Source organism: Propithecus coquereli, unplaced genomic scaffold, assembly GCF_000956105.1.
Source record: "Propithecus coquereli isolate 6110/MARCELLA unplaced genomic scaffold, Pcoq_1.0 Scaffold101, whole genome shotgun sequence".
Lineage (NCBI taxonomy): Eukaryota > Metazoa > Chordata > Mammalia > Primates > Indriidae > Propithecus > Propithecus coquereli.
The window spans coordinates 131,347-143,496 of record NW_012133970.1 but is presented as its reverse complement, the minus strand read 5'-3'; the positions used below and the strand labels follow the sequence as shown (position 1 = coordinate 143,496).

The window sequence follows — 12,150 nt, the reverse complement described above, 5'->3', positions numbered from 1 at the left end:
GCTGAAATAAAAAAAAAAAAAGAAATATCCCTTTTTCCTTTGTGGAATTATGGCTGTCATTCAAGGTATACTTAAAGCAATTTTGTTATTATGAAACTGTTGTAATAATAGAATTTTGAAGAGTCACTCATTTGACTGGTAAGTTATCAAGTGTTGCCTCTTCTATCATGCCTTTCCTGACTTCCTCGCAAAACTATCCTCTTTCTCCTGTACTTTCTACATAACACCATTATTATAGCATTTATAAGACCATACTATGATTATTTGGTTGTCTATGTCTGTCTCCCACAGCATCTAGCCCAGTGCCTGGTACTACTATGTGAGCAATAAGTGCTTAAAAATGAATGAAGGAAGGAAACAAATCTTTCTCGGAAATGTTATGTAAGCACACACTTGGAATAAAGATATAATATTGGCTGATAGTCATACCCTATGTACCCAAAGAGTTCATAAAACATACCTAAAATTATCAAGCCTGCTCAGAATAGATATGGTTAGAAACTTGGATTCCAGTGACTCCAAATTCCTTCTCAGATCCAGTATGGCAAAGCAGTACAAGATCAAGGAGAAGAAAAAAGGAAGGAAATCAGTTTGCATCGAATACTGGTTTGCTTCTAGCAGGTTGGCGCATCTCCTTACCTAGGCTGGAATAAATGTTACTGAGAATACGAGCTGGTTGTACTCTGATGGGGTATACCTCAGCAATGGTCTCCACATCAATTCCCTTGTCCTTCAAAATGGCCTTTATTTCTTCTGTTTCAGCTAGAATGGAGACTAAAGGAAAGAAAGAAGATGAGGTCAACAGAAAATTTTATCTCAAGAGGAACCTAAAAATCTCTCAAGCCACAAAATTTCTTTTGAAGGGAAAAAAAAGGAAGCAGAGGAAATTAACAGTTACTGAGGAACTTTGATGAAACAGTATCATGCTAGGTACTTAACAATATTATCTAAATGGAAAAGAAAAAAGATCTCATGACTAGAGTATTAGATTGTGCTTTCTGGCTAAGTACCCATGTGTTCCTATAGAATGCCATATTCTCTTTATATCTGAGATTCCATGTACAAATGGGAAAAATAATCTATCACGAGGTTTGTTACAGCTTTGATAAAAATTGATTTCCCCAGCTCCTTCATATCAGTACACTTTAGGTCAGCCCCAGAAATGTGAGGGTAATAAATAACACCCTAAAGACAAGAGTTTCCCTATAGTTAGAGAATGGTAGAAAGCAGGGTGAATTGGGGATAAAGATTTGAACCATCAACATAAGAAGGTATTACACTTGAAATTGTGTATTTTTTTGGGAGGGGATATGTGGGAAGAGATGGGGATGATACTTCTCTAGACTCAGAGCCTGCCAAGCCTAGACAGCTCCCTTTTCTTCCCACTCACGTTACTGAAGTGGTTAAGCCTACCCACAAGGGAGAGGACCAGGCTAGATCCCTGTTTCTTCTTTTCACTTTCCCTCTATGGGACAGATACCTGGTTGGGAGCCAGTAAACCAAGTAATTACAGAGTCCCCTGAACTTAACACTATCTTGATTACCTCTAACTGAAAACATGAAAATGAAAGAGATTCTTCAGCGAAAATGTACAGAGGAAGAATGAGAGTTGCCTGAGAACAGTCTAGGGAAATACATGTGGTCATTTACTGATTCATTAATAAATATTTATTAAGTACCTAAATGTATGAGGTACTATGCTAGGCACCAGGGATAGAATGAATAAAGATGAATAAACTAGTCTCTTCCTCAAGGAGCTCACAGTGTAACAGAAGTGGCACACACATGAACTGATTATAAAATAACCTGCTAGGTAAGTAGAGATATGCACAAAACATTATGAGACCACCCTGGAGTGACACCTATCTGGTGTGGGGTTGGGAGGGGTGGTTTCAGGAAAGGCTTCCTAAAAGAGCTGATGCCTAAACCTGAGTTTGAAAGAATGAATAAATTAGCCAGAAGAAAGAAGATAGGAAGGAGATAGCCATTCTAGGTAGAGGGTCCAAAATGAACTTAATGAGATGAAAAAGAATGTGGCTGCATGTGTAGCATGAAGTATCTTGCACAGTGGCCACAGAAATGAATCTGGAAAGGAAGACAGGGGCTAGATCATCATGGAGGGCATATGCGTCACTTTAAGGGTTTTCTATTTTATCCTTGGGCAATGCTTTCCAAATTTCATTCTACTGAGCCTCAGGGTCCTACAGGAGGCAATGTAATTAGTAGTTAGAGCACAGGAGACTGAAGGAGAGTAAAGTGAACAAACTCTGGGGTACCAGGAGTACTTTCAACTCAAGCAACTCAGTTTTTTGTTTATATTTTATGAAATATTTAGAAAATTCTTATTTAATGCCTCTTATGTATTAGGCACTGCCAAATGGTAGGGGTATGTATATAAACATATATGATCCCCACATGGAGAAAATAATACTGATACTGAGTCCTGCTGGATGGCTCAACGGGAGTTACTCTGATAGAGGTGATGGTAAAAGTAAGGGAGAAATTGTTCCAGACAGAAGAAATAGCATGGACAAAGGCTCAAGGGAGCAGAGAACAAGGCAGATCTAGGATTTATAAAAAGTTCTTTATATCAGGAGGAGTATAAAGAGGCAGTGATGAGAAATGAAGCTGGAGATAGAGTCAGGAGCCAGATCATACAGAGCCTTGTAAGCCATATTAAGGAGACTGCCAAAGGGGAAGTTCCTACAGAGTTATAATCAGATGAATAACATATCCATGCCTGCATCTTAAAAAGAATATTTTTCAGTTGATAAAAGAAGAATAAACTGATACTGTAGTGGGCCTAGACTGAAGACAGAGAGAACAGTTAAAAAGTTATTGCAGTAATACAAGGGAGAAATGTTGATTACCTACATTGGGATCATGATATTGGTACTGAAGAAAACTGCATGGATTTCAGAATTATTTAGGAAGTAAAGAAGCCAGAACCTGTTAACTGATTGAATGTAGGATGTGAGAAAGAGGGAGATATTGAGAAGGATTCTCTGGGTGTTTATTTGTGTAACTGAGAAGATAGTGTGCCATTTACTGACACAGGCACATAGGAGGAAAAGCAGGTATGAGTGATATAATACTAGGAGGGTGCACCTGATTAATTTTAGACATGTTGAATAAATTTACAGTGCATGTGAGACATCCAAAGAGGTTAAAAGAAGCTGATACACATTCAGGAGTCATTAGCATAGATGAGATGGGTCAAGGAGAAAATACAGAGAAGAGGAGACGAGGACCTGGAATATAAGCTTGAGAAATTCCAACATATAAGGAATGCGCAGATGAAGTAAAGCCTTGGGTGTGGTAGGGGAGTTCTTGTCTCATGGCTTATATTTTCTTTATGGTACAGGAGGTGAGGTCATCTTTTGAGAGTGAGGGAAGAAGTAAGAAGGTGGGAAAATAGAAAAGATTTGGAACAGGAGGAGGCTGACAGAAACAAATATTCAGAGTAAGAAGAGCAGTGGGCTAATGAGAGAACCCTCAGAAACACCAATGGTTAAGAGTCAAAAAGAAGAGGAAGCCCAGAATTAGACAGAAAAGTGCTTAATCTAGGTTGAAGGAGATCGAAGAGAGTATGGCATCATACAAGACGTGGGAGTTAAGAATTTCCAGAAAGATAAACAACAAATGGAACAGAAAGATCCACTAAGATTGAGATAGAAAAATATCTACCAAATTTGGCAATACAAAGGTCACTGGTAACTTAAGCATGAGCATGAGCATTTAAGCCTGACTATAAAGGACTACGGAATAAATGGTATATAAAGAAGCAGAAGTTTGAATGAAAAAGGAAGGAGCTATGTAGGCGTAGTTATAGAGGGAGATGAACATGTCAGTAGTCTAAAAAAACAGAACCAACAGAGCAGGAGAGCTTAAAGATTCCAGGAAAGAGAAAGTTTCTAGAGAAGGCTGGGGAAGATGTCAGAATCAAGCATCAGAAGGAATACTTGGCCTTAGAGAAGAAACCTTTTTTCTGAGATTGGAGAAAAGGAGGCAAGGATGGGTAAGATCGTAGGGGCAAGGAGGGCTGGGGAATTGATGACAATCAGAATATTAAGATTAACAGGCATGAAGAAGCGGGCCGAGGGGTAGGGTTGAAAACAGAGATGGTTTGGAATCGTGGTTGAGAAGTATGAAAACGCTAATGATAAGAACAAGGACTAACAGGAGGCACTGTAGACCTAGCTGAGTTGCAGACCATGGATTTACAGTGTCACTACTCTGCTCATTTGGGTGATTTTTTTTCCAGTAGCTATTAGCAAGCCAGGTATAGGATCAGAAAATGCGAATTGTAAGATTGTTCTGGGACTATGATTTTTCGGCTGAGTGTAGTAGAAATATGGTGCATTGGTGATTGAGAGATTTACTAAACCATGAGGCGGGGGAAGGAAGACTAGGAGAGAATAGAGACAAGCATAATGAGAAGAAAAAGAAAGCTGAAATAATATGAGGTTATGACCAGAGAATAGAATATTGGAATTTAGGTTCTGAGGTAGAAGAGTCCTAAAGTTTGGTCCTTGGAGTGGGCAGCTAAAGTAGAGATAGAAGGAAAGATCACTAGAGTTATGGATAGCCAAGAATTTTGAGGCTAAAATGTTAGATGGCACCTATGCCAATGCTGAAAATATATTGTAATAACCTACACTGGAAAAATAGATTTGCTTCTAGCCCGACAACAGGATTTGGGGAGGAAGAGGAAGCTGTGAGCCAAGCCTCAAAGTCTTCAATGAATGAATGAGAGCAACTAGGAGATCGATATAGCCAGATGGCATAAACCTCAAAGGTCAACAAGCTTTCTCATGGGAGGGGAAGAATAATGATCTTTATATGTTTGCTATACACACTGATAAGCAAGAACTACCTATATAACCATATGGGATACCAAGTATAAGAAGGTTTAGAAAATATATGGGATTATTTTCCATGTAGAACCAACTCCAAAGTCAAGTGACTGGAGACATTTCAAAGGAGCTTCACAGCAGGACTTAATACTGTATTGGATAATGATGTTGGAGATTCAAAAATCACCTCAAGCCTTCTACCCTACGAGACTAAAATGATGGTAATATCATTGAAAGAGATAAGGAATATGGAAAGATCTGCTTTTTTTGGGAGAGGTAAAAGGATGGGATAGAGACAGAGAGGTTAGTTTTGTGTTTGAAGTGTAAGTGCTAGAGATGTTTTATAGTTATTGGGACTAGAGTTGTTAACATGTTTATAGAACTCAACCCAGTGTTTTGCATACAGTACATGTCCCCAAATTTAAGTTGATTGTTAAGAACAAAAATAAAGGTCTGGAGTACTCTCTAAAGAGGTAATACTTGGAGCCGTGGAAACAAATTTATTATGAGGGAGGCAGGCCTAGCAAACTAATACAGGGTATAAATATAGAAAGACAAGAGTCGAAGACTTAAGTACAGAACCATCAGGAAGATATGGGAAAAAAGGAGTATTAGCAGAAAAAGAAAAGGAGTAGTCAGAGAGAAAGAGAGATAACCAGGAGGCTAAAATGTCATGACAGTTAAAAGAAAAGTTTCCAGAAATAAGGAATGGTTAAGATGTCAAATAGTATCTTGGAGTGCTCGGACATATTATTCATTTATGATTAGCAGTAATTTTGAAATGAAATTGAACTAAGTTTATTATATACTTTTTGAAGCCTAATAAAATGTCAACTGAAGAATAAAGTCATAATTTACTGGTCCAAAGATCTCTGCCCCTAGCCATACTTTTAACATAAAGCTTTTGCTGCTGGGAATAAGAATACATACCTTGAACCACAACATCTGGCTTTGGTACAGTAGAAAACCTACGATTCAGGGGATCAATTTCTCCAGGAGCTAAAAATCCCTAAAGAAAAACCATAAAAAGATGGATTATTCAGGCAGGATAATATAAGAGGTGTTAGATCACCATTGTTTTTTGTAGTTGAGTAGTATTCCATAGTATACATATACCAAATTTTATTAATCCACTCATGTATTGAAGGGCACCTTGGGTTGTTTCCACATCTTTGCAATTGTGAATTGTGCTGCCATAAACATTTGAGTGCAGATGTCTTTATAGATATCACAAGAATGTAAAAATAAGCACCACATGTATTCACCATCAAATTGGTACTAACTGATCAACACAAAGGTGCTCACGTGGTAGTAATATTCACTGGGTGTCAGTCAGATGGAGGGGTGTGGGTGGGTAAACTCACAACTAATGGATGCGGTGCATACTGTATTGGGGAAGGGCATGACTCTAACTCTGGCCTGGGCGAGGCAAAGTCATTACTTGTAACCAAAATGTTTGTACTCTCATAATATCCTGAAATAAAAAAAATAAAAATAATAAAAAAGATGGATTGTTAAGACTTAGAAAAACAAAACAAAACAAAATCTAATGTTTGAGGAGAAACAGCATTCCTATGCCCATAGCCCCATACCATAACATTTGAGAGGCAGGTACAGAAAGGAAACAAATACCTTCACTGTATAAAAGTGTTTGAACTCCCTGAATTCACATCCAAATTAATTTTATCTGAAGATAATTTCTATTGGCAGCCACAAATTCTTTTTTTGGAAATAGGTGAGGTATAAATTATAAATAAAGTTTTCTAGTTACTCCTCTATTTTTTCTGGATATAGTAATACATATGATTAGATGATCAGACCACAATGCTTATCAGTAATTTAAGCCATTAGTCCTGCTGTTTTCTCATTTGTTCATGTGTCTGCTGTGTCTTCTGCTCAGCAGAAATCTTTTGACTTGAGTTTCTGCTCTTTATGAAATGGGATGAACTCAACTATTTTCCCCTTAAGAATATCTTTTCTCATTGCATTTAATTTATTCTAATTGAAAGAGAAAGTTACCAGGTAAGGATTATTTTAAACAAAACGTTCTGTCCAGTATTGCTAGATTCATTTAGTAATGTCAACTAAAGATAACCAAACAGCCACAGCCATAATGGGAAAAAAAAGAACAAAGCAGCTGCAGAAAATCAATGGTCATATATAACAGGTCAAAGAGTCTGGCTTAGAAAGGATAGCTAAGTCCCACCCTCAATCCTCTAGGAGCTGGGTTATATCCTATCAAAATAACCTACACTGGGGAAATAGATTTGCCAGCAAATCTGAAAAACTTTTGAGAAAAAGAACCTTTCTGTTTAGGCTCAAAATGTCACAAAGAAGCTGGACACAAAGTCAGAAATTCCCCAGTGCTTCATTAAGAGCTATCTCAACAGAATTTAATATAAGGATCATTTAGAGAACCCCTGAACAAAAACCAAACAAACAAAAAATGCCCAACCAAACAAACAAAAACCATGATGTTCCTAATCACTTGTCATGGCACCTAAAATTACCAGTTAATTCAATTAAAGAATGAAACATTATGTTGCTTGGAAAGGTTAGTACTTAATCCATTATCAGTAATTAACTAGCTAAGCACAATTTCATTCATCACCAGGCAAGGCATTGAGGAGAGTTTTGAAAGGGAAAGATCTGGGGCCTGATTCCTGAGCAGCTCCAAGTACACTGCCAAAGTAGGGAGCCCCAGGCAGCATGAGGGATGTGGTTGCAGGGGGCAAAGGACTTTTGTCGAGGGTTGGCCATGCTCCCCCACTGAGGACCATTAGGAAAAACTATAATTAAGGCAAAGTGCAAAAGGCAAAAGACATCCTTCAGCTTTAATGAGCTTCTCGTGAATCTGATTATTATGGTGACTAAGGCAGAAAAAAGTGGGATAGCCTTTAAGTTTCCCCTTACCTCTGCCATCAAGCTTCCTAAAATGTATAGAGACTGACCCCACATATGAGGCAACTTCCCCATGGGGACTCGGTCCACAGTGTGAGGATTTTGATATTCTTCATCAACCTAAAAGAAAAGATGAAGAGGCCAGATGAGGAGTAATAGAAGGCTTAAGATACTAGACAATAAAAAGGCTGAGTCTGGATTGTGATTCGTATTCCATGTAGTCACATATGCAATGCACTGAAAAGTCAAGCACCGTAACTATAGTCTAGGGCAGTGCTCCTCAGACTGTTAGGTGCATACACATCACCTGAGGATCTTGTTAAAACGCAGATTCTGATTGAGTAGGTATGAGGTAAGGCCTGATACCTATTTCGTTAACAAGCTCTAATGCCACTAATGTGGCTAAGAGCTTATTATACCCATCCCCACCAGAAAGGAAGACTGTATCTCTCCCATATCTAACGCTCTTTTGCAATGGAGAAGAGAATGATGGTACACTCGACTGGCATTTTGGGAAAATGAGGACAGGGCATGCTTAATTTTCCAAACTTGATCTGTCTAAATAATCCTGGATTACTGGCCTCAAAGCAGAGAACACCAAATCCTGAGAGCTCACACAGAACATCACTCTAGTTCTACCTACTGATCTCCACATCACTTTCAACATTAAGGTTTGGTCTTTTCCTTGTCTTGCTGTGCAACAGTGCCATAATTGAGGCTGCTTTACGATTTATTTTTAAAGGAATAAAATCATATTTCTGTTTTCTTATACATAAGGACAACATTAAAATCAGAAGATTAAAAATTATTTGACTCAAATGAGGCAGTCCTATCAAGGTATTGCTCCTCTTCTATCAGCTATATGTTATGGCACTGTCCAACTCACCCTGTCGGGAGGAACACTGTACAGCTCTGGCAGAAGTGGCACTCCATTTTTGCCCTTGATGAGGACAGCTTCCAGAGCCTCTCTATACTCTTGAACCTACAGATCAAAGAAAGGCATAAAAAAAAACTTATAGAAAGTTCCCTTGGGGACCTAGGAGAAGTTTGTGGCCAAAGAAGGTCCTATTGCAAAGGAGCTTATTCACCTAGTAAAAGGGAAAGGAAAGGGAAATAGCATTTACTACATGCTTGTTGTTATAGGCTGAATATTAGCTGGGAGTTTTGCATACTTTAATGCATTTAATTTTAATAACCTTCCCAGGAAGTTTGTGTAATTAAAGCCCTTTAACAGGGAAATTAAGGCTCAAAGAGGTTGTGAACTTGTGGAAGATCACAGAGCAAGTACATGGTTGAGTCCAGAATGTAGCCCAGCTCCTCCATAGGCCTGTTTTGATCCACTATGTATACCATAAGTATAGCTTCTTGACTTTAGGATGTATTGGCTTTAAAACTGCATTCTTACCTGCTAAATAGGTTTCTATTATGGTCAAGTTTATGTTCTTTGCTTAACAATTTGCTGAAGCTTAGCAATACACAAAATGTAAAAAAATCAAAATCAAAATGAAATCATAATTTATGGTGGAAAACCATACAGTCAGTTCTGCTATAACACTTGTCTTAAAAACACAAATTTGTTCCAGTACATTGGATATATTAGGGAACAACTTGAGCATAACGTGAATTTCACGTTTGTACAATTTCATACTGAGAATGTACTCAGCTGAATTGAGCCATGTAAGAATACACAAAACATACACACATGTATACATCTCAGGAGGACAGTGAACCATAGCCATCCACATCTGCTGTTACAACTTCCTGTCCAATTTCAGATAACGCTCATTTCACCACTTCATAACTTACAAGCTGCAACCTTCTGATAGCCATGCTGGCTACACAGCTATGTGCTCTTTTTAAATTCTCCCCTTTCTCTCAGCCTATTTTTTAATTTTTCCTCTCTGCTCTCTGTTTTTTTCCCTCTATTTTTCTCTCACTTTTTTTTCCCTTCTCTTTTGTTCTTTTCCTCTTGCACACAGGGTGGCAGGCACGAGAGCCAGGTGGATGAGCTGGTGGGAACAAGCGCATACACTTCCACAAGCAAAATTAAGGTTTTTTCTAGGTAAAAGAACTATAACTATTGTGGTATTTATGTATTTCTTAACTACTTAACATATATAAAGCTGTGATACTGTTTTTATTAGGTTCCTATCATTCTGTATGTGTTACATTTTACGTGCTGTTCCCCTTACCCCGTTTTCCCATAAGCTCTGCAATTTTTATTTCTTAAATATGCACAGCATGGTGATTTTTAAAGAATGCATATGTCTCATTGCAGCAGACCTGACTGTACCTTGCATTTATAACATGTCTTTATCTGTGAAATTTAAAGAAGTTCAGGGATATCCTCTTCAATAAGCAGATAAAAACTATTTTTATCTTATGTACAGAGAAACTGAAGAAGTCAATTACAAACTTGGGCTACTCAATGATCAGGAGTGAAGCAAAAAAAAAAAAGAAGAAGAAGAAAGAATCCAGGTCTTCTAACTCTTAACTTAGTACCCTCAGCTACTAGTCTCTAAGAGACAACTCTATCTCCTCCCTGTTAGGAAGACTTCCATTTGGACACAGGGTTGGTATAGCCATTAACTGAAAGAAGACATAACAAGAACATCCTGCTGAAAAATGCTCCCTAGCTCATTACCTGTTCTGCATTGCCACTGAAGACCCCATCGAGGATAAAGTATGTCCAGAACAATGGCCATTCACACTCAATGTTTTCAAATAGCTTCAGTTCAGCTGGTTCATAGTACAGACGATTGGGATCCTGGTAAAAACACAATAAACAAACTCTGTCTTATCACTCAGATGTTAGATGTACATCTTTAGTTCAGAAGTATTATAATATGGACTTTCATTACTGATAGTTTATTTCAGAGAAGGTGGTCAGGAAGGCAGAGCATGTACATATTCCCCTCACTTTGCAAATACTCTATCGTGTGACTTCTAACTAGCAGAATTGGGATAATAATGACATCACAAGAGGGTGTGTGAAGAAGTAAGATTGGACTACAACAAAGTCGAGTTTGGTTTCATTTAAATTAAATTAAATTGAATTAAATTCATGTTAATTTTGAGGTAGTAGTAGGACATACAAATAGAAATGTTTAGAAGGACAGCGTCTAAACATGAGGGTTTGGGAATCATCCTGATACAGGCACACATGAAATAAAAGTTATAGATAAGCTTTGTGAAATATTACTACATAAAATGAGCAAACTGCCTAAGAATGGAATCTTGGTAAACCCTTAGAATGCTATGGGGGAAGGACAGAAAGAGAAGAATCAGGATACTATAGTGTTGTGGAAATTAAAATAGGAAAAAAAAATTCAAGAAAACTTAAGGGTAGATAACAGCAATGTACTACAGAGAAGTCAAGGAGAATAAGGATTGAGAAAAGGCTATTGGATTGGTCATTTAGGAGCTTATGATAATGTTTTAGAGCATACTTTTAGTATATTGGTAGGGGCAGAAGTCAAATTCAGGGCTAAAGAATGAAGTGGAAGAGAGGAAATAGACCAGAAGAATCTGAGCTCGATGATTAAAAAAATATCATAATGGCTCTTGATCAGCAAACCTAAGCCTTAAACAGCATCTGCATTACCAATGAAAGTACTTCATATTGACCATTCGATTCCTTTAATAATACTTAATTTTCCCCACTGATATTTCCAAGAACTTTTGACCAGTAGAACAAAAGTAACTTACCTTTTCAAACTCAAGTACTGTTTAGAATTAACCAACTGCAAAAGATGGAAAAGAAAGATCTACTGACGGAAATATTTTTCCCTTTGTAATTATTAAATACTTGGAGATACTATGAGACAATGCAAATACTGTTTCTGCTTAATCTTTCATCCACTGATTTTAGCATCCATCAGTAGTTCTTTCCTGAAGCTAACCAACTGCAGAAGGTGGAAGGACTGCACCTTCCTTCATTTTACTTACTCCAGAAAGGCCTAGAAATTGAGAATTTGGCAGCCAAGCCCAACGAATATAGCAAACATCAGTTATTATTATCCTATTTAGTGATCTATATAAGTACCATCAATGAGGTTAAGTATTTTCTCTGAACGAGGCTGCAGATAGCAGTGACCATTCAACTTTGGGTTCATTTTGGAGAAAAGAAACTTACCTCTTTAGGAGTTTTATATCCATCTCTTAAAAAGCGACAGCAACCATAACGACCCTGGTAATACAGAGAACAAAGGTCAGAAGCTTGTACATTGGTACAGCTATGTAATTAATCAGACATACATCCTTTGCAACATCTACATTTACCGACCTATCACCAATAAAGACGTAATACCTAAAAACAAAACAAAAAAACCTGAAATCATTCCAGCAGCATTAACTGATTTCAGCAATGTGATTTCAAGTGGAGGCGAAGCTA

The 12,150-nt window shown here is 37.7% G+C and overlaps 1 protein-coding gene across 1 annotated transcript in view; it reads right to left on the bottom strand.

Annotated features, from left to right (window-relative positions):
* PHKA1 (phosphorylase kinase, alpha 1 (muscle)) overlaps nt 1–12,150 on the bottom strand; it is a 190,881-nt gene that overhangs the window by 104,399 nt on the left and 74,332 nt on the right. The window contains exons 8-13 of the mRNA XM_012642857.1: nt 11,893–11,946; nt 10,402–10,524; nt 8,644–8,739; nt 7,770–7,877; nt 5,787–5,865; nt 640–774 (exon numbers count right to left, since the gene is read on the bottom strand). Coding sequence (XP_012498311.1) covers nt 640–774; nt 5,787–5,865; nt 7,770–7,877; nt 8,644–8,739; nt 10,402–10,524; nt 11,893–11,946 — 595 coding nt within the window. The remainder of the gene's footprint in view (nt 1–639; nt 775–5,786; nt 5,866–7,769; nt 7,878–8,643; nt 8,740–10,401; nt 10,525–11,892; nt 11,947–12,150) is intronic.